Here is a 23,060-nt window from a genome sequence, read left to right on the forward strand (position 1 = left end):
GAGAAGGGTTGATGTCACATGGACATGGACAGTGGTCAACTACGCCCTCTAGTGTCGAATGTCGGAGCCTCTACCAGGGAAGGAATCCGTATTCGTTTAGACTTTTTCAGCAATTTGCAATGCAACCCCATTGCTGAGGTTGTTTGCGATGTAGCAACTACAGCAATGCAATCAACCCCAAACAAACAAACAAACAATTCAAAGCTTCAGGAAAGTGACTTTAGTTATGTTGCATTCTAGTTTAATCTGTAGTACTTTACTCTTCCTTCCGCCATCCATCTACACCTCTATGATGTTGAGGGTCACAGGCTCTGTAGGGAGAGGAGATGTAGATCCTAATCTACGTTATACAACACAGAACGAGTGAGGCTCTATTCTAACACACTTCCGAGGACTTCCCAGCATGCCTTGAGGTGGTGTTTTTCAGTTTTGTGTGGTGTGTTTCAGTGTTACTAAACATTCTGTTCAAGTGTAAGTAGTATAGTAGTAATGAAGGGTATTCACATTTTGTTGTGTTGTTTATTTGTTGTAATAGCTGGTGGCACTTTGAGGGAGAATGTGTGTGCTGTCAATCAGCTTATGCCTGCTGTATGATAGGAGTCAAGATAGTACCCACTAACGGGCGGCCTACCTATGTAGGAAGATATACCAAAGATTAAAGCTAAATCAGCGAGGCGTGTCGCCAGACAATTCTCAGTTATCAGAAACCCATTTACCACCTCATGATCTAACAGGGCACGGTGCTGGCAGCTACTTACCTACAGCCTAGAAATCTTTGTTCATTCGGCTCCAATTCTGAAGCTCTCTACCGAACATGCCACAGACAACGCTGCTACTTGCATTACTCTTATGTCTCTACGCTATCCTGTTAAAACTGTATTTACCCTATGATATCATTGCAATTCCAATCTACTTGTAGTCTACTTCCGGGTCTTCGTTTAAAGTTTAACAACAAGTGATAATACAACCTTCCTTTTTTCTCTTCATCTCTCTTCTCTTTCCCCTCTTTATATATAAAAAAATATCTCCAATATATCCTACAAATGTTTGCGCAATGTCATGTGCAATGTTTGCCTCAATAAAAACAAATTGCAACAACATGTTGCATGTGTGCACATACGGTCAATGAATCCATTATAATTCATCGGGTTGCTATGGGGGTCAAGTTAAAGCTCTTACCTTTCACTCTAGGCCATCTGCATGGTCTCCAGTTTGGAGTGGGGTCCCCTGTTGAAGCCTTTCACTTCCTGCTCCTCCAGCCCCTCCAGCAGGCGGATGGCATCCTTGTTGACGCCGCGTCTCTTTGCCAGCACCAAGGGAGTCGATCCGTTGTGATTGCTGTGATGCAGGAAGAGCAGAAGCACCAACAGTAAACAGCTTGCACTGTGGACAAGTAAGAGCAAAAACAATCGGCTCTGCTTTTACCTGAGCGCTTCAACTTGGAGCGGTGAAGTTGACTTCAAGTTGAACATCAGTGTATAAATGAGGATCAGTAATAACTAGGGCTGCACCCAACGATTATTTTAACAATTAATCTACAGATTATTTTTTCGATTAGTCGATTAATCTATAGATTATATTTATTACACATATCACAATTATTTTCCCCAAAATAAATGTCTAATTAATATTTCAATATTTTCTTCAATCATCTTCTCTTGAAAAACAAGCAAATGTCAAAGGATTTTTACAAACAACACATTGCTTATTCAATTCAAGTAAGAGTGATCGAGCGCAATCTGCATTCAACAACAAAAATACATGAGACGCACACGTCACTTTGCGCTGCAATCAGACAGATAAACAGTTATTTTATTACTTTGAAAGGAATTCTGTAATGTAGTTTTGATTTTATGTTCAGAAAAAGGCTGCTTTAAAGACCAAAACGTAATGTTAATGTCAAATCTAAATTTTGCCATTCAAACATGTTTATTTGTAATTGTTATGCTAAACTGTTACCATGGAAACATTTCAATGCATATTTACACTTTGCATTTTCATCAAATTTACATCACATAATACAAAGTACACACTAGTGCAGAATAGAACAGCGCAGACCGCGCTTGCAATGTGTAGACAAATACAAGCTCAGAGCAAACAACACTTAGAAGTTGTAGCTGGGGTCTGGGACATTGTGAAAAGTTATTTGAATGAAACTTCTGCAAAACTCTCTGCTCAAAGCAACACCACCTCCTGCCTATAAACATTTGTGTCATGGTCTGATCCAACACATAGTGCACTGTAGATATATACTGTATACATGACTATTACCATACAACATGCTGAACCCATCACCACAAGCCTCAAATGACTGCACATGAGAATTTCATGGTAAAGGGAGTAATAACATTTATGAAAGTGTACTTCAGACCAAATGTGACATAATAGCGTCATAAGTATTTCCATTGACTTCATACTTTTTCTCCATCTGATTAATGAAGTGTTTTTGTGTACATGTTTCAGGTCATATACATTCGTTGTTTACGCCACCCACCCCTACAGTGACCCATATCTTTGACGATCTTTTGTGTGTGTGTGTGTGTGTGTGTGTGTGTGTGTGTGTGTGTGTGTGTGTGTGTACCTGTACTGAGGGTTGTGCGCCCAGACCCCAGTGCCCACCGAGGCCCCGATGATGACCAGGAGCTTCCACAGCCATATTGGGGCAAACACGGCCCAGTAGCTCCACTGGATGACCCCATCCAGCCTCAAGGACAGCAGCACAGAGAACAGCAGCAGACACGAGTAGATCAGGAACTTACTGCGAACGGAGGAGAATGTTTACTCACAATTGCGTCTTGAAAGTTACAATGGAAACAAACATATGAAGACACACAAGAGTTGGATGACGCCTGTCGGTAAACTATGTGTGTGTGTGTGTGTGCTAACGGACACAAGGTAGTCAAATTGGTCAACTGTTTGTACATTAAGCAACTTTACAAAGTGATTATTAAAGAAGAGGGGCATTTGTTAAGAAGTCAGAACTAAACTGACTACTGCTTCGACGGCTAACTCCGTTTTCAACCTGCCTGCCGATCGGCGCTAACATTAGCGTCTATACCATGGCTGCCCGTAAATATTACCAGCTAAATGTACAAATACCCCACACCGACTACGGAAATGTATCGCTTTATGTTGATGTTAACTCGACTACCGCCAACGTAAACACGACTGGGGCTAGCAAACACCTATGCTAAATCTGCTAGCATCTTTAGCTAGCTTCACCAGCTGACTAGCATTGACGTTCTTGACTTCAAAATGGTTGTTTTCGATAATCTGAGGAACGTAGCACCGCGTAAAACATACTGACTAAACTGAACCCCACACATTTAACACAAAACAAACGTATCCGCGCAAAGCTTACCTGGGGTTGAAGTCCTGAAAGAGGCCTCTCAGATTCATGGCGTAAACCCAGGCTCGTTAGCTGGTTAGCTCTTTAGCGTCTGCATTAGCTCGTCTGCTGAGTCATGTTAGCTACACATCGCGGCTCTATGGCGCTTTTGGGGTCTCTGTGCTCGGTTTACTGCCCCGATAACCCCGTTTGTTTTGGCAGTATGGTCGAGGCAAACCGTACGAGTGATGCTTGGAGCTTGGGGCGGACACTTCCTCATGGATCACACGGGGATGATTGGACAACCAGTCGGGTTGTTATTGGCCTAGTCTGACCTCACTCAGCGGGGACACAAGGGGGAGAAGAACGGAGAGATCAAATGGAAAAGGGAGAGAAAAAGCGAAGAAATTTTGTTTTTCTAACCTTATCCTCCATCACAAAAATTTAACATGTTGGTGTATATCATAGCATATTTGTAAAAAGCCTATTCCTCTATTTCTATATACCTTGGCATGACATAGATGTTGATCACACGGTCACACGTTTGATTCTCACCCTAGCCAGTAATCCGCCGTGATTAGTTTACCTGTTTCAATCTCTGTCTTTATTACCTACCTTAACATTTCTTTAAATATTTAGACACATCTCAATTCAACTCATTCAATACAAATGAAAGTATATACGATCGGCGAGAAAAATACAAGAGCATACCTTTATTAAAAATGAATTTGTGTGTATAATGCAATTGATTAAAGTTCGTTGGATGGAAAAGCTAGAGTATCAGCTCTGTGTAGAAGAAGGGTTAATTTGGTGCCGTGTGTTGGGACTATGGGGGGTGGAGTACTTTCAAGCATGCCTTGGGGCGGTGTGTTTAAGCTTGGTGTGGTGTGTTTGTGTTACTAAATATTCTGTTGCAAACTTGTCACATAGGGTGCAGAAGAAGAGCCGCTATAAATCTTACGTTCTTCTTTGGCCTAATATATCTTATATGTGTGTGTACACATGCTGATATGAGATATGAAACATATCCAGTTAATAATGTGCAAGCAGCCAAATAAATGGTGAATTGAATTCATATATTGAATTCATATATTGAGATTACTCTATAAATCTGACTTTGAAAGAGTCATTGGCCTCACCAGCCACGGACCACAACGCATGTCACTGTAGCTCTGGTGCGCACATCATGGTCGATGATGTGCACACCTTAAATCTGATGTCAGGGAGCTAAAGAGCCCACATGTTCATTATGTAAACCAGCAGGAAGCTTTTATACACATTAGCCTTAACATGACTGTATTTTCTTCTATTAAAAAAAAATTATGTATACACAACAAGAATTTCTCTTTTTGGCACTTTCTTGTTGCCCTCTGGAACAGATGTTTGCTTGTGTGTTGTTAAATCTCATATTTGAATGCGATATGTCTCTTTGGATAAGAGTGTCAGCTAAATGACTAAAAGTAAATGTAAACATAGCCTTACATCTGCAACTACCAACACTGATACGTGTCTTCAAACACTGTACTTCAAATACACAATAAATGCACTTTTCTATTATATAACTGTTACTTTTTTCATCCTTTACCATCGTTTACTCTTCCTTCCTTCCATCCATCTACCCTATTCTAACACAGGCAAAGCAAAGCAGACGGAAGATTGGAATCATACACAGGTGTGATTTTTTTTATTTTCCACTTGAAATAAGGATTTACTTCAAATGAGTTACACACAAAATCAACAGGGAATCTACAGTTACAAGGTTTACAGTTGCATTTTAATAGAATGAATATACAACAAAGTAAGTAAGAAGCATTAACCTGCTGCCATAATCCTGCACTTCAATTTCAGCGCCTACATGTGACGTATCCAAAGTAAACACAAAGCGGCATGCTTGTGGCAGGAACGTCTCATGAAATGTAACCGCTGTAGTCTGCATGTAGCCGGCGACACTCCGACATTCCTGCACCTCTTCAGCGAAACCCTGTCCAGTTATCGCAGCGCTATAGTTTCCGGTGTGAGATGTTTGTTAGAATAAAAGCGGAGGGGCTGCAGCATCTCAATAAGACGTGTGTGAAGAAAAGAATACTAAACCAGTTAAGTAGTTTGATTCTTCTACGAGGCGTTGACCCTGCTGAACTCCACTCCATTGCCCCACTCAACTCCACTCAACTCCATCCTCCCTCTAGCATCATCTAGCACTCAACTGCAATTTGCACAACTTTCTGTTTGCACTGATCATTTCCATTTCATTTCCGTACTGCACTAAGACTCTTTGCACTATTTATTTATATATTTATTAATTTATAATTATGGTTAGTATATATAGTATATAGAATGTATATAGTTTATTCTGTATAAAGTCTGTATATATTCTGTATTCTGTATATATAATAGTACACTTTTGCACTTTCTGGTTGGATGCTACTGCATTTCATTAGCTTGTACCTGTACTTGCTCATTGACAATAAAGTTGAATCTAATCTAATCTAATCTTAAAAAATGAAGTAATGAATGGTATTAACATGTAGATTTAGTTTACTTTCTGTTATGTTGTTATCGCTTTAATAGCTGGTGGCACCGTGAAAGAGGATGTGGGTGTGAAACAAATCATATGAATAACTGTGTAAGACAATGGGTCACAGTCAAGAACAGCAGTAGTGACAGGTTCCACCATGATTCATTTGATTACATGGCTGGGAAATTACAAGGTGGGGGATTGAGAGATGTATGTGCTCATGCACTGCTGGCTCTGCAACGCACCAAACCCTGAATTGCTCTCCTCGCGAAGGGTTCTAATGTAATGTAAGTCGTTTGGATAAAAGCATCTACCAAAATGCTTGAATGTAGTGTATTGTAACCCCCCCCCCCCCCCTTTGGCATGACTGTATTTTCTTCTACTTTAAAAGTATAAATATACACTCAATAAAAAATTCTCCTATTGACACTTTCTCTTGTTGGGCGCTGGACCAGATGTTTACTTGTGTGTTGCTGTATCCAAATCTCAATTATGTCTATTTGGATGAAAGTGTCTGTTAAATGTTACTTTCCATTTGCATCCGCCAACACTCAACGCTGTACTTTGGAAACACAATAAATGCACATTTCTCTATAACTGTGTTGGTCTTTACTTCTTCTCCCCCTTAACCATCGTTTACTCTTCCTTCCTTCCATCCATCTACAACTCTATGATGTTGAGGGTCACAGGCTCTGCAGGGAGAGGAGATGTAGATCCTAACGTATACAACACAGAACCAGTGAGACTCTATTCTAACACACTTCCAAGGACCTCCTAGCATGCCCGGGGACGGTGTGGTTAAGTTTTGAGTGGTGTGTTTCAGTGTTACTAAATATTCTGTTCATGTGTTAGTAGTAGTAGTAATGAATGGCATTCACATTTAGATTTTGCTTACTTTCTGTTATGTTGTTGTTATTGTTGTAATAGCTGATGGCACCGTGAAAGAGAATGTGTGTGCGAAACAACTGATTCATGCGGCTCGGCTACTGACCTTGCTGGATGGGAATTAAGGTAGAAGCACATACCCCCAGACGAACATGCCCTGTGACACGTGCATGCAGCAGTACTTAACCTCACCCCCTTGCCTTTATTTAAGTGGACAACTTCACAAGGGCACTGTCTCCTTACTTCTCTTCATTTGTCTCCAGACATATCCACGCACATGTTGTTCTGTATGATTCTACAACATGTTTTCTTAATCATGCGCCTGCTCAGCTTGCGGAGCGTGTGTGATTAGTAGATGGTTCTATCTCCCGGGTTGGAAGATCGACCGGTGCTCTGATAGTATGTGAGCCAGCGTCACTGTGGTTTACATGCTGCTCTCTCAGTCTATCGCTGTGTTGCATGTGGAGGTGGTGGTAGATAAAAGATGTACAGTGCCATGATCCAGGTCTGTTCATCGCAGAGAGCATAGTTTGATCTGTGCCCATTCTAAATGCATAAACCTCAGGTAGGTAGGTTAGAAAAACTACATTTCTCTTCCTAATTGCAGTGTAATTGAAATGTTTGGAGTGTAAATGTTCTGGGTCTTTCCTGGCTTCTGACCTTCAGGGCAGGATTATACATAAATAAAAGTTATTTTTAATTGAAAGTTTTCCACTCAAGAAATTGCGACCTTTTCATCGACTAGACCTGGAAAAGTTCCAGACTGCAAATAATGAAAAATGTGATTTTGTCTGTCAGAGTTTGCTCGTTTGTTCCTCTGCACGGCTCCTCTGCTGCTCTGCTCTGGCCTCCCCGCCCTCCCTCAGTGCACCAACTCCAGCTGGCTGGTGGAGAAAGGCAGGACTCCGCTCACGTAGTAGGCGATGCCCAGGGAGAGGAGGGCGATGACCACCAGCAGCAGCAGGACCCGCCAGAAGCCCAGGTCCTCCACAAACTCCTGCCAGGTGGTCCTGAAGCTGGACAGGACACCCTCGCTGCTCTGCAGGTTGGGGTTTAGCAAAGAGTGGCTCTCCATCGCACTGAGACACGGGGACACAATTATAGGGGCAATCAGTCAAATATCTACCTGACAAGATAACATGAAATGCGTGCGTGTGTGCATGTATGTGTGTTTCTGTACATTCCATTTTTAACAGACACCAGCAAATCCTCTGTAACGTTGGTACATTGTGGCGTTTAACCACACCTGCGTCAATATTTACATACAAAAAGTCTACAACTCCATATTAAAATTGCACTTCCTGAGACAAATCATGGAAGATCTCAGAAAAAGAGTGTTTCCTCAAAAAGAAGATAAAATAAAAGCTTTTCGCTGATCCTTTGCCTTTATTCAAAGGTGAACTGTAGAGACTGTTTTATTTACCACTGACAATGGGGAAAGAAGAAACCACAGCTGCATTATTGTACCAGACTGCACGCACGCACGCACGCACGCACGCACGCACGCACGCACGCACGCACGCACGCACGCACGCACGCACGCACGCACGCACGCACGCACGCACGCACGCACGCACGCACGCTAGACACTCAGCTTTAAGATGCTGCTCAACTGACCACACTGGGTTGAGTCAAGGCAAAGATTAAAGGCAGAAGTGACCGATGATGCAGTTAAGAAACCTTCATCTCTCATCACACACACACACACACACACACACACACACACACACACACACACACACACACACACACACACACACACACACACACACACACAAACCCACACAGAATCCATTATAATTCATCAGGTTGCTGTGGGGGTCAGGTTAAAGCTCTAACCTTTCGCTCTCGGCCATCTGCATGGTCTCCAGTTTGGAGTGGGGTCCCCTGTTGAAGCCTTTCACTTCCTGCTCCTCCAGCCCCTCCAGCAGGCGGATCTTTGCCAGCGTCTCTCTGCCAGCACCAAGGGAGTCGATCTGTTATGATTGCTGTGATGCAGGAAGAGCAGAAGCACCAACAGTTACAGTTAATGCTGGAGAGTCAGAAGTTTAAGATGGGAGCCCCCTCAGCTGCTCTTCTTTCTTCAGACCTTTGTAGCACATCCTGGTACAAATTCAACTCCAACCACAAAATACAACTCCTGTCAGGCGTGTGAACCAGTATTCTGGAGTTGAACGAAGACAGGAGTGAGCAATCTTGGTATTTGAGATGAACTGAGCAAATCTCACCCTAGATTCTGTAACGCACATTGAATCATCTGAACAAGTCTCTGTCTTACCAGATATCAATTTTCAGCCCGTTGGACACCAGGAACTGTATAGTATCCACATGTCCACACAGATGCAGCGCTGTGTTCCCTTGGTAGTCGGTCGCCAACAGATCTGCCCCAAACTTGTGCAGGAGCAAAGGCACGCTGGTCTGCGACGAGTCGTTGATGAAGACATAGGACATGTCTGAGTGGGTATCAGAAAATTCCAGCGTACCTGCATTGCGGAGAAAAAGCAGGAGATGTTTCGTTTAATAAAGTATAATAAATACATCTAAATAAAGTTGGATCGTTTAAAGGCCCTGTGTTGGAGCAGTGAGGACATGTTGACAGTTTGTCCTACAGAAAGAAAGGGAACAAGAACAAGGAGAAGGAAGATTGTCATACTAAACATGTCACACATAATAACAAATGTGACAGCAGTCAGTGAACGCAGCAGGCTGAGAGAAGGGTTGATGTCACATGGACATGGACAGTGGTCAACTACGCCCTCTAGTGTCGAATGTCGGAGCCTCTACCAGGGAAGGAATCCGTGTTGGTTTAGAATTTCTCAGCAATTTGCAATGCATGCAATGTATAGCAGTGATTAATATTATTCACATTTAGATTAAGTCTACCTTCAGTTATGTTGTTGTCTTTTTTGTACTAGCTGGTGGCACCGTGAATGACAATGTGGGTGCGAAACAACTGACTCGTGCGGTGAACCGGTATGAGTTATAGTTACAATGGGAATATACGCTTCTTGTCTGGCGTGCCAGCAGCTTCATGTAGGACTCTACATGGTCGCTTTCTTCTAACTAAGTGAGTGAAAACTCTTCCTACCATGCTTTTCTGCATAGTCTCTCTCGGCACGTCATAGTGAAAGTCGACTCAATCATACACCCTCCTTAAAGCATCTGCATAGCTTCTCTCGGCACGTCATAGTGAAATTCGACTCAATCATACACCCTCCTCACAGAATACTCGAAAACGAGAACTGCAACTGAGACTCACCGAACATGATGTTTACGCTGCTCTGTGTCATAGTACTCTACCTCTGCTGTACTCAGGCGTCTGCTCAATTCTCGGCGCTTGTGATATTGGGAGATGGTTGCACCTTCCCGGGTTGGAAGATCGACTCGTGCCCGGATGGTGCAGTAACCACGCTGGTCCACCGGTCAATGCGTGCCATACCGACACCGATGGCTCGACTTCATGACGGGATTTGGGAGCCAGAGAACGGGTTCAAAGACAAGGTCGCTCCAGGCTCTGCTGTGGCCCTCAAGTTCACGACTTTTAACGATAACGGGGTGTACGAGTTGTGGTGCGGGGCTGGCTACATCCTCAGCCGCTTCCAGCTGGAGGTCGTGGCGCCTGTGGAAGTGACAGCGTCTGTTGGACAAAGCGTCAAACTCCCATGTTACCACGATACTGTGGGTCAAACTTCTGCGGGGTTTATACGATGGAAAAGGAACGACGAGCTTGTGTTTGAGCTTGATCTCAAGTCTGGGGGGCGCGGGTACGGGGCTGGGTTTAACAGGAGCGTGTCTGTGGATGGTGCCGCACACGGGGACTTGTCTCTGGAGGTGTTTCGGACTAAGCCGGAGGATCAAGACGTGTTCTTCTGCTATCGTGTGGAGGCGAAGAGGGAATACAGGGTCGCTGCCGTGCGGCTGTCGGTCACCGCGAACCCAAAACCGACCAACTGCACCGTTTCGGTCCCGGTAAGTGCCGTCCGCACCGGAACACAACAATTATGCAGTGGGCAGAGGCGTGCGGTTAGGGGAGGCAGAGCCGAACTCATAATAATATAATCAAATAAAATGAGTACTGTATTTGGAGGCAGTAGCTCAGTGGGTAGAGCATCCGCTTGGTAACCGGAGGGATGCCGGTTCGAGTCGCTGCCGAGGTGCCTCTGGGCAAGGCACCAAACCATCAATTGCTCCCCCCTCTGCGAAGGGTGGCAGTGTAATGCAATTTAAGTCGCTTTGGATAAAAGCGCCTGCCAAATGATCGGAATATAATGTTTGGGACTCCTAGGTACCAAACGTGCAGTGTTTATACTCATAACCTGATTTTCTTCTTTTCTTGTCCTCGGTAGCCAACAAAGTGCAGCACTGAACAGACAGCGACGTGGGCCATCATCATCATCGTCATCCTCACCATCATCACCCTCACCCTCACAGCAGTATTAGTTTATCTGTGGTGGCGTCGCAGAGGCGCACCTGGAGCCGAGAGCGAAAGATCTCCTACTACAACCCCCCTCAACAGCATTGAGCCGGGCTCCTCTAGACCTCCTGACCCCCTTTCAAACGGCCACATATATTGAGCCACCTGATGATTGTGTGGGTTTCTCATGCTTTAGAGTTCAAGAGTTCAAGAGTTTATTGTCATTTGCGCAGAAAAACACAGGTTGATACTGTACATTGAAATTCTTTGTGACGAGACGTCAGCATCAGCATATAGACACTGAAATTTACTGTGTAAAAATTTAAATTTAGTGCAAAACTGAATGTAGTGCAAAAGGTTTTTTAAGTAAAATGCAGAACTGCAGAAAGCAGACCAGACTGAATAGCAGCAGAATAAAATATATATATATAGACTAAAAATATATGTTAAACAGACTTAAAATATACAATGTACAGACTATCATCTATAAATAAATCTAAGGTGGCATGAGTGCCAATGATAGTGGAGTGCAAAGTCACTGGTTGAGAAGTCCGATGGCCTGGGGGAAGAAACTGTTTTTGAGTCTGGTAGACCAAGCCCGGATGCTCCGGTAGCGTCTACCAGATGAGAGGAGGGAAAAGAGTCCATGTGAGGAGTCCTTGATGATTTTCCGTGCTTTTCTAAGGCATCTTGTGTGATAGATTCCTTGCAGGGGGGGAGGCTGGAGGCTGCCATACCAAGCAGTTTGGCAGCTGGAGAGGATGCTCTGGATGGTACATCTGTAGAAGTTAGTGAGAGTTTTTGTGGACATGCCGAACTTCTTGAGTCTCCTCAGGAAGTACAGGCGCCTCTGGGCAGTTTTCACTGCCGAGTCAGAATGTCTACTCCAGGTGAGATTGTCGATGATGTGCACACCTTAAATCTGATGTCAGGGCGATAAAGAGCCCACATGTTCATTATGTAAACCAGCAGGAAGCTTTTATACACATTAGCCTAAACATGACTGTATTTTCTTCTATTTAAAAAAATGTATGTATACACAACAAGAATTTCTCTTTTTGGCACTTTCTTGTTGCCCTCTGGAACAGATGTTTGCTTGTGTGTTGTTTTATTTAAATCTCATATTTGTATGCGATATGTCTCTTTGGATAAGAATGTCTGCTAAATGACTAAATGTAAATGTAAACATAACCTTACATCTGCAACTACCAACACTGATACGTGTCTTCAAACAGTGTACTTCAAATACACAATAAATGCACTTTTCCATTATATAACTGTTACTTTTTTCACCCTTTACCATCGTTTACTCTTCCTTCCTTCCATCCATCTACAACTCTATGATGTTGAGGGTCACAGGCTCTGCAGGGAGAGGAGATGTAGATCCTAACGTTATACAACACAGAACGAGTGAGGCTCTATTCTAACACAGGCAAAGCAAAGCAGACGGAAGATTAGAATCATACACAGGTGTGATTTTATTTATTTTCCACTTGAAATGAGGATTTACTTCAAATGAGTTACACACAAAATCAACAGGGAATCTACAGTTACAAGGTTTACAGTTGCATTTTAATAGAATGAATATACAACAAAGTAAGTAACCTGCTGCCATAATCCTGCACTTCAATTTCAGCGCCTACATGTGACGTATACAAAGTAAACACAAAGCGGCATGCTTGTGGCAGGAACGTCTCATGAAATGTAACCGCTGTACTCTGCATGTAGCCGGCGACACTCCGACATTCCTGCACCTCTTCAGTGAATCCCTGTCCAGTTATCGCAGGGCTATAGTTTCCGGTGTGAGATGTTTGTTAGAATAAAAGCGGAGGGGCTGCAGCATCTCAATAAGACGTGTGTGAAGAAAGAATACTAAACCAGTTAAGTAGTTTGATAAATAATACAGTTAATAGAGATCAGGCAGGGGAAAAAACAAAGATATAAAACATATTGGCAATTTACAACTTGTAACAGAACACATGAGAGGAATGAAAGGTGGTGTACAGGGACAGAGACGTGTGAGCGTCTGAGCCAGCGTCACTCTGTGGTTTACATGCTGCTCTCTCAGTCTACCTGCTGTGTTGCATGTGGAGGTGGTGGTGAAATAAAAGATGTACAGTGCCATGATCCAGGTCTGTTCATCGCAGAGAGCATAGTTTGATCTGTGCCCATTCTAAATGCATAAACCTCAGGTAGGTAGGTTAGAGAGACTACATTTCTCTCCCTAATTGCAGTGTAATTGAAATGTTTGGAGTGTAAATGTTCTGGGTCTTTCCTGGCTTCTGACCTTCAGGGCAGGATTATACATAAATAAAAGTTCTTTTTAATTGAAAGTTTTCCACTCAAGAAATTGCGAACTTTTCATCGACCTGGAAAAGTTCCAGACTGCAAATAATGAAAAATGTGATTTTGTCGGTCAGACTTTGCTCGTTTGTTCTTCTGCACGGCTCCTCTGCTGCTCTGCTCTGGCCTCCCCGCCCTCCCTCAGTGCACCAACTCCAGCTGGCTGGAGGAGAAAGGCAGGACTCCGCTCACGTAGTAGGCGATGCCCAGGGAGAGTAGGGCGATGACCACCAGCAGCAGCAGGACCCGCCAGAAGCCCAGGTCCTCCACAAACTCCTGCCAGGTGGTCCTGAAGCTGGACAGGACACCCTCGCTGCTCTGCAGGTTGGGGTTTAGCAAAGAGTGGCTCTCCATCGCACTGAGACACAGGAACACAATTAAAGGGGCAATCAGTCAAATATCTACCTGACAAGATAACATGAAATGCTTCTCTGTGTCTCTGAATATATGTGTGTGTGTGTGTGTGTGTGTGTGTGTGTGTGTGCATTCCATTTTTAACAGACACCAGCAAATCCTCTGTAACCATGGTACATTGTACAGAATTGATGAACAGACTGAATGCATGTGAAGAACTGATGAAATTCCAAGAGTTACAGGGAATGTGAAAGGAAATTGTGACAGTGATGACAGAAAAGGTCAAATATGAAAGGTATAGTATTAGTAAAATAGTAAAGAGTGTTGGATACATCAACACAAAAGACTCTTATTCAGCTGGTTTGGGTGGAGAATCAGCCATGTGGATAAATGTTACTAACGATGTTAAACACAAGAAGCTCTCAGAGGAAAAAAGGTTGGAGACAACTGACAAAGGGGAAAGTCGTAACCAGAGCTGCATTGTTGTACCAGACTGCACACACACACACAAACAAACACTAGAAGCTAGACACTCAGCTATAAGATGCTGCACAGCTCAACTGACCACACTGGGTCGAGTCAAAGCAAAGATTAAAAGCAGAAGTGATGAGTGAGAACTCATCTTTCAACACACACGCAAACGCACACACACACACACACACACACACACACACACACACACACACACACACACACACACACACACACACACACACACACACACACACAGCACTGTGGTCATGTGTGCATATATGGTAAATGAATCCATTATAATTCATCAGGTTGCTGTGGCTCTTGGCAAAGGGCAGGTCTCCATCAATGCACGACTGCAGCAAAGGCACGCTGGTCTGCGATGAGTCGTTGATGAAGACATTGGACATGTCTAAGTGGGTATCAGAAAATTCCAGCGTACCTGCATTGCGGAGAAAAAGCAGGAGATGTTTCGTTTAATAAAGTATAATAAATACATCTAAATAAGTTGGATAATTTAAAGGCCCTGTGTTGGAGCAGTGAGGACATGTTTACAGTTTGTCCTACAGAAAGAAAGGGAACAAGAACAAGGAGAAGGAAGATTTTCATACTAAACATGTCACACATAATAACAAATGTGACAGCAGTCAGTGAACTCAGCAGGCTGAGAGAAGGGTTGATGTCACATGGACATGGACAGTGGTCAACTACGCCCTCTGGTGTCGAATGTCGGAGCCTCTACCAGGGAAGGAATCCGTATTCGTTTAGACTTTTTCAGCAATTTGCAATGCAACCCCATTGCTGAGGTTGATTGCGACGTAGCAACTACAGCAATGCAATCAACCCCAAACAAACAAACAAACAATTCAAAGCTTCAGGAAAGTTACTTTAGTTTTGTTGCATTCTAGTTTAATCTGTAGTACTTTACTCTTCCTTCCTCCATCCATCTACACCTCTATGATGTTGAGGGTCACAGGCTCTGCAGGGAGAGGAGATGTAGATCCTAATCTACGTTATACAACACAGAACGAGTGAGGCTCCATTCTAACACACTTCCAAGGACTTCCCAGCATGCCTTTGGGCGGTGTTTTTCAGTTTTGTGTGGTGTGTTTCAGTGTTACTAAATATTCTGTTCAAGTGTTAGTGGTAATGAATGTTATTCACATTTAGATTAAGTTTACTTTATGTTGTGTTGTTGTTATTGTTGTAATAGCTGATGGCACTTTGAGAGAGAATGTGGGTGCTGTGACTCAGGTTATGCCTGCCACATGGCATGTCCATAATGAAGAAGGTGAACTGCAACTAAGTGGTTACTCATCACAGTGCGTGATCCTGTCGCCAATGAAGGCACTAATGGAGTGATCTGCAATCTTACATTGAGCATATGTATGGGAGACCGGGAAGAGTCAACCTGTCAATATAAATATAACTATGACATAGATGATCTTTCAAAGGGGCAAAGGTTATCCCGGGAAAGATTTTTAATGATCATGTGTCTTGTTGCGCCCAGAACAAAATATATCAGAGAGGTTGATAACCAAAGTATAAGATAGGAACTGTGTACCTCCACCAGTGTGCATCCAAGCATCTAAGATTATCCCTATCTAAATACGCATACACAGAGTTCACACAGGTAATGTTAAGAGATGGCTTTACCTTCCCGGAGTTAAAGATGTAAGAACAGGATATCTATATATGCCAGAGCTTTGATTTGCACTTTGATGGAATATATCTGATGTGGAGGTGACATCAACAGGATACAAATTGTATATACGCACGCATGCACGCACGCACACACACACTGTGCTGCCTTTAATGTTAGTTAAAGTTATAACATTAAAGACGTTTATTTAGAGCGCATTGGTTTAGATTAATGGCGTCCTCTGCTGATAAGGAGCGGTAAAGCTCTTGGTTTCTCACAGTCAATCAACGTCACCTGAGCACAGGTCTAATCAACCAGAACAATCAAAAGCACCTGAGTGGTGCAATTTCTCAGTGAGCTCAGACTGACACCAGGAGGAGTCGTGCATATTACAAGCTGAACGCTATCTTGATACGCTTCTGCCTTGGGGACTATTTGTCTGAGTAAACTGATGAGTGTTTATGTTTATGCTCTAAAGTGTTTTTTCTTTGTAACGTTTCAGTTTTACAAATAGCAAACTATCGACAGTAAAAGATTCAAGAAAAGTAAGCCTTGTATCCATTATTGAAGAGTACCTTTGGTTATGTTAGCTGGCTGTCTTGCTGCATCAAAGAGAACACCCCCTGCACGGGCAGTACACACACACACACACACACACACACTTCTCTTTTTGGCACTTTCTCTTGTTGCTCTCTGGACCAGATGTTTTCTTATGTTTTGTTGTATTAAAATCTCATATGTGTATGAGATATGTCTCTTTGAATAAGAGTGTCTGCTCAATGTAAATGTAAACCTAACCTTACATCTGCAACTATACCAACACTGATACGTGTCTTCAAACACTGTACTTCAGATACACAATAAATGCACTTTTCTATTATATAACTGTGTCTAGTTACTTTTTCTCACACTTTACCATCGTTTACTCTTCCTTCCTTCCATCCATCTACAACTCTATGATGTTGAGGGTCACAGGCTCTGCAGGGAGAGGAGATGTAGATCCTAACGTTATACAACACAGAACGAGTGAGGCTCTATTCTAACACAGGCAAAGCAAAGCAGGCGGAAGATGAGAATCATGGCTATGTACATATACATGTTAGAACAAGGAAGAGCGTTATATTTATGGGGCCTCTTTCTCTGCACCCTCCGTGTGTCTCAAGTTTGCCATCGCAATCCCTCAATTCATACTCATTCATTATAAATGAAAGTATATACAATCCACGCCAAAAACACAGGAGCACATTACATTACATTACATTACGATCATTTAGCAGACGCTTTTATCCAAAGCGACTTACAATAAGTGTGTTCAACAAAGGTAGATAAAAGAACTTCAGGTCACACATCTGTCATCATCACACATCTTTTCTAAAAATTAATTTGTGTGTCTAAAGCAATTGATTGAAGTTCATTGGGTGGACACGGTCACTGCTTTTCACTGTTCTGGCACCTCAGTGATGGAATGATCTCCTGACTGATGTCAGGACAGCGGAGTCGCTGCCCATCTTTCGCCGCAGGCTGAAGACCCATCTCTTCAACAAACACTACCCGGAACCGCCCTCTTAGGACATCACCTATCTTGTCCTAGCTCTTCTGATGCACTTATTTGTTTTCTAACTTGTCATTTCTAATTTGTCCTTTTTTCTCATACATCTTGGTACCTAACTTATTGCACTTCTACTCTAGCTCTAGTTATGCTCTTAGCTGTTGATTTTGGAAGGAAATGCACTCACGATTTCTTGTGACCTGAAGTTCTTTTATCTACCTTTGTTGAACACACTTATTGGAAGTCGCTTTGGATAAAAGCGTCTGCTAAATGACTGTAATGTAATGTATCAGCTCTGTGTAGATGAAGGGTTAATTTGGTGCTGTGTGTTGGGACTATGGGGGGGAGTACTTCCTAGCATGCCTTTGGTCGGTGTGTTTAAGTTTTGTGTTTCAGTGTTACTAAATATTCTGTTCAAGTGTAGTAAAGTAGTAATTAATGTTATTCACATTAAGATTAAGTTTACTTCAATGTTGCCATTATTGTTGTGAAAGCTGGTGGCACTGTGAAAGAGAATGTGGGTGCGAAACACTTGTGGAATAGAACTACCGCCCGACCTCCAGTAAGATCGAGTTCATCAACCGCAATCATTGACATGGTAAAGAGAAGTGAAACTATGGCACAGGAAAACAGCAGAAGTACACATGACTTTCATGTCATCAGAGGTAAGAAATACTGGAAGTCAGTCGCTAGAGCTAACCGCGATCTGACCAAGCATTCATCTACTAACGGGAAATGTGAATGAGTAACTGAAGGATAGATGATAATTCGTCCATCCGCATATTGAAGCGAAGGAAGAACTGGTTTCTGCACCGCCGTGTCTTCCCCTCGATACACAGACTGAGTTTGACAAAAAATGGCTGAATTTACCCCGCTAATATGGCTCTACTTTACCTACGCGTCTGCTGAGTTCGCGCAGGTGATGTTAGGAGATGGCTTTATCTTCCCGGTGTTTAAGATATGCCCGCACGGCGCAGTAACGACGCTGGTTCACCGGTCACCGGGTGATGTTCAGACGCTGATGGCTCGACTTCATGACGGGATCTGGGAGCCAGAACACGGGTACAAAGACAAGGTCGCTCCAGGCTCTGCTGTCGCCCTCAAGGTCACGACTTTTAACGATAACGGGGTGTACGAGTTGTGGTGCGGGGCTGGCTACATCCTCAGCCGCTTCCAGCTGGAGGTCGTGGCGCCTGTGGAAGTGACAGCGTCTGTTGGTCAAAGCGTCAAACTCCCATGTTACCTCGATACTGTGGGTCAAACTTCTGCGGGGTTTATACGATGGAAAAGGAACGACGAGCATGTGTTTGAGCTTGATCTCAAGTCTGGGGGGCGCGGGTACGGGGCTGGGTTTAACAGGAGCGTGTCTGTGGATGGTGCCGCACACGGGGACTTGTCTCTGGAGGTGTTTCGGACCAAGCCAGAGGATCAAGGCGTGTTCTTCTGCTATCGTGAGGAGGAGAAGAAGGAACACAGGGTCGCTGCCGTGCGGCTGACGGTCACCGCGAACCCCGAACCGACCAACTGCACCGTTTCGGTCCCTGTAAGTCCCGTCCGCACCGGAACACAACACTTATGCAGCGGCAGAGGCGTGCGGTTAGGGGAGGCAGAGCCAAACTAATAATAATATAATCAAATAATTATTGCTATTTGTTTGGAGGCAGTAGCTCAGTGGCAAGGCATCGAACCCTCAATTGCTCCCCCCTCTGCGAAGGATGGTAGTGTAATGCAATTTAAGTCGCTTTGGATAAAAGCTTCTGCCAAATGATCGTAATATAATGTTTGGGACTCCTAAGTATCAAACGTGCAGTGTTTATACTGATAACCTGATTTTCTTCTTTTCTTGTCCTCGGTAGCCAACACAGTGCAGCACTGAACAGACACCGAAGAGGGCCATCATCATCATCGTCATCCTCACCATCATCACCCTCACCCTCACAGCAGTATTAGTTTATCTGTTGTGGCGTCGCAGAGGCGCACCTGGATCCGAGAGCGAAGGATCTCCTACGACAACCCCCCTCAACAGCATTGAGCAGGGCTCCTCTAGACCTCCTGACCCCCTTTCAAACGGCCACATATATTGAGCCACCTGATGATTGTGTGGGTTTCTCATGCTTTAATCTGATGTCAGGGAGATAAAGAGCCCACGTGTTCATTATGTAAACCAGCAGGGAGCTTTTATACACATTAGCCTTAACATGAGTGTATTTTCTTCTATTTTATAAATATAAATCTAAACAAAACAAGAATTTCTCTTTATGGCACTTTCTCTTGTTGCTCTCTGGGCCAGATGATTGCTTGTGTGTTGTTGTATTCAAATCTCATTGATGTCTCTTTGGATACAAAATAAATGCACATTTCTCTATAACTGTGTTGGTCTTTACTTCTTCTCCCCCTTTACCACCGTTTACTCTTCCTTCCTTCCATCCATCTACACCTCTATGATGTTGAGGGTCACAGGCTCTGCAGGGAGAGGAGATGTAGATCCTAACGTTATACAACACAGAACGAGTGAGGCTCTATTCTAACACAGCCAAAGCAAAGCAGACGGAAGATTAGAATCATACACAGGTGTGATTTTGTTTATTTTCCACTTGAAATGAGGATTGACTACAAATGAGTTACACACAAAATCAACAGGGAATCTACAGTTACAAGGTTTACAGTTGCATTTTAATAGAATGAATATACAACAAAGTAAGTAAGAAGCATTAACCTGCTGCCATAATCCTGCACTTCAATTTCAGCGCCTAGATGTGACGTATACAAAGTAAACACAAAGCGGCATGATTGTGGCAGGAACGTCTCATGATGTAACCGCTGTACTCTGCATGTAGCCGGCGACACTCCGACATTCCTGCACCTCTTCAGTGAATCCCTGTCCAGTTATCACAGCGCTATAGTTTCTGGTGTGAGATGTGTGTGAAGAAAGAATACTAAACCAGTTAAGTAGTTTGATAGATAATACAGTTAATAGAGATCAGACATGGGGAAAAAAAACAAAGATATAAAACATATTGGCATATGTAACAGAACACATGAGAAAGGAATGAAAGGTGGTGTACAGGGACAGAGACGTGTGAGCGTCTGAGCCAGCGTCACTCTGTGGTTTACATGCTGCTCTCTCAGTCTACCTGCTGTGTTGCATGTGGAGGTGGTGGTGAAATAAAAGATGTACAGTGCCATGATCCAGGTCTGTTCATCGCAGAGAGCATAGTTTGATCTGTGCCCATTCTAAATGCATAAACCTCAGGTAGGTAGGTTAGAAAAACTACATTTCTCTTCCCAATTGCAGTGTAATTGAAATGTTTGGAGTGTAAATGTTCTGGGTCTTTCCTGGCTTCTGACCTTCAGGGCAGGATTATACATAAATAAAAGTTATTCTTCATTGAAAGTTTTCCACTCAAGAAATTGCGACCTTTTCATCGACTAGACCTGGAAAAGTTCCAGACGGCAAATAATGAAAAATGTGATTTTGGCGGTCAGACTTTGCTTGTTTGTTCCTCTGCACGGCTCCTCTGCTGCTCTGCTCTGGCCTCCCCGCCCTCCCTCAGTGCACCAACTCCAGCTGGCTGGTGGAGAAAGGCAGGACTCCGCTCACGTAGTAGGCGATGCCCAGGGAGAGGAGGGCGATGACCACCAGCAGCAGCAGGACCCGCCAGAAGCCCAGGTCCTCCACAAACTCCTGCCAGGTGGTCCTGAAGCTGGACAGGACACCCTCGCTGCTCTGCAGGTTGGGGTTTAGCAAAGAGTGGCTCTCCATCGCACTGAGACACAGGCACACAATTAAAGGGGCAATCAGTCAAATATCTACCTGACAAGATAACATGAAATGCTTCTCTGTGTCTCTGAATATATGTGTGTGTGTGTGTGTGTGTACATTCCATTTTTAACAGACACCAGCAAATCCTCTGTAACCATGGTACATTGTACAGAATTGATGAACAGACTGAATGCAGGTGAAGAACTGATGAAATTCCAAGAGTTACAGGGAATGTGAAAGGAAATTGTGACAGTGATGACAGAAAAGGTCAAATATGAAAGGTATAGTATTAGTAAAATAGTAAAGAGTGTTGGATATATCAACACAAAAGACTCTTATTCAGCTGGTTTGGGTGGAGAATCAGCCATGTGGATAAATGTTACTAACGATGTTAAACACAAGAAGCTATCAGAGGAAAAAAGGTTGGAGACAACTGACAAAGGGGAAAGTCGTAACCAGAGCTGCATTGTTGTACCAGACTGCACACACACACACACACACACACACACACACACACACACACACACACACACACACACACACACACACACACACACACACACACACACACACACACACACACACACACACACGTGTGCATATATGGTAAATGAATCCATTGTAATTCATCAGGTTGCTGTGGGGGTCAGGTTAAAGCTCTTACCTTTCGCTCTCGGCCATCTGCATGGTCTCCAGTTTGGAGTGGGGTCCCCTGTTGAAGCCTTTCACTTCCTGCTCCTCCAGCCCCTCCAGCAGGCGGATGGCATCCTTGTTGACGCCGCGTCTCTTTGCCAGCACCAAGGGAGTCGATGCGTTATGATTGCTGTGATGCAGGAAGAGCAGAAGCACCAACAGTTACAGTTATTGCTGGAGAGTCAGAAGTTTAAGATGGGAGCCCCCTCAGCTGCTTTTCTTTCTTCAGATCTTTGTAGCACACCCTGGTACAAATTCAACTCCAACCACAAAATACAACTCCTGTCAGGCATGTGAACCAGTATTCTGGAGTTGAACGAAGACAGGAGTGAGCAATGTTGGTATTTGAGATGAACTGAGCAAATCTCACCCTAGATTCTGTAACGCACATTGAATCATCTGAACAAGTCTCTCTCTTACCAGATATCAATTTTCAGCCCGTTGGACACCAGGAACTGTATAGTATCCACATGTCCACACAGATGCAGCGCTGTGTTCCCTTGGTAGTCGGTCGCCAACAGATCCGCCCCAAACTTGTGCAGGAGTCGGCATATGTCCACGTTCCCGCGGGCGGCGGCTAGGTGCAGGCCGGTGCGGCCCCGGTTGTCGCGGATGTTGGGGTCACATCCCGTCTCCAGGAGCCTCTTGGCAAAGGGCAGGTCTCCATCAATGCACGACTGCAGCAAAGGCACGCTGGTCTGCGACGAGTCGTTGATGAAGACATAGGACATGTCCGAGTGGGTATCAGAAAATTCCAGCGTTCCTGCATTGCGGAGAAAAAGCAGGAGATGTTTAGTTTAATAAAGTATAATAAATACATCTAAATAAAGTTGGATCACTTAAAGGCCCTGTGTTGGAGCAGTGAGGACATGTTGACAGTTTGTCCTACAGAAAGAAAGGGAACAAGAACAAGGAGAAGGAAGATTTTCATACTAAACATGTCACACATAATAATAAATGTGACAGCAGTCAGTGAACGCAGCAGGCTGAGAGAAGGGTTGATGTCACATGGACATGGACAGTGGTCAACTACGCCCTCTAGTGTCGAATGTCGGAGCCTCTACCAGGGAAGGAATCCGTATTCGTTTAGACTTTTTCAGCAA

General features: G+C 43.8%; 2 protein-coding genes and 1 pseudogene across 2 annotated transcripts; all 3 read right to left on the reverse strand.

The window, feature by feature from the left end:
* Positions 1-1,182: 1,182 nt before the first annotated feature.
* Positions 1,183-3,647, reverse strand: LOC143017018 (transmembrane protein 185-like). Its single transcript, XM_076171629.1, has 3 exons — positions 3,362-3,647; positions 2,582-2,758; positions 1,183-1,338 (listed from the first exon to the last, which is right to left on the reverse strand). Exons 1-3 carry the CDS (start codon positions 3,397-3,399, stop codon positions 1,188-1,190), a joined length of 366 nt encoding a protein of 121 aa, XP_076027744.1. The 5' UTR covers positions 3,400-3,647; the 3' UTR covers positions 1,183-1,187.
* Positions 3,648-7,325: 3,678 nt separating this feature from the next.
* Positions 7,326-9,179, reverse strand: LOC143017011 (ankyrin repeat domain-containing protein 46-like; annotated as a pseudogene).
* Positions 9,180-20,769: 11,590 nt separating this feature from the next.
* On the reverse strand, positions 20,770-22,696 carry LOC143017030 (ankyrin repeat domain-containing protein 46). The gene is made up of 3 exons (XM_076171640.1): positions 22,378-22,696; positions 21,929-22,087; positions 20,770-21,268 (listed from the first exon to the last, which is right to left on the reverse strand). The coding sequence occupies exons 1-3, from the start codon at positions 22,686-22,688 to the stop codon at positions 21,052-21,054; spliced, it is 687 nt and encodes a 228-aa protein (XP_076027755.1). The 5' UTR covers positions 22,689-22,696; the 3' UTR covers positions 20,770-21,051.
* Positions 22,697-23,060: the final 364 nt, after the last annotated feature.

Source organism: Genypterus blacodes, unplaced genomic scaffold (genome assembly GCF_046128005.1).
Source record: "Genypterus blacodes isolate CSIRO-AG114 ecotype Tasmania unplaced genomic scaffold, CSIRO-AGI_Gbla_v1 ptg000260l_1, whole genome shotgun sequence".
Classification (NCBI taxonomy): domain Eukaryota; kingdom Metazoa; phylum Chordata; class Actinopteri; order Ophidiiformes; family Ophidiidae; genus Genypterus; species Genypterus blacodes.

Bases quoted from the DNA above. Each gene is read 5' to 3' on its own strand.
- LOC143017018 (XM_076171629.1), bottom strand. From the start codon at position 3,399: ATGAATCTGAGAGGCCTCTTTCAGGACTTCAACCCCAG. The intron at 2,759-3,361 runs GTAAGCTTTGCG...CTCCGTTCGCAG, and splicing joins TTTCAGGACTTCAACCCCAG to TAAGTTCCTGATCTACTCGT. The intron at 1,339-2,581 runs GTACACACACAC...CCTGCATCACAG, and splicing joins GCGCACAACCCTCAGTACAG to CAATCACAACGGATCGACTC.
- LOC143017030 (XM_076171640.1), bottom strand. From the start codon at position 22,688: ATGTCCTATGTCTTCATCAACGACTCGTCGCAGACCAGCGTGCCTTTG. The intron at 22,088-22,377 runs GTAAGAGAGAGA...CCTGCATCACAG, and splicing joins GGGCTGAAAATTGATATCTG to CAATCATAACGCATCGACTC. The intron at 21,269-21,928 runs GTAAGAGCTTTA...CCTGTGTCTCAG, and splicing joins CAGATGGCCGAGAGCGAAAG to TGCGATGGAGAGCCACTCTT.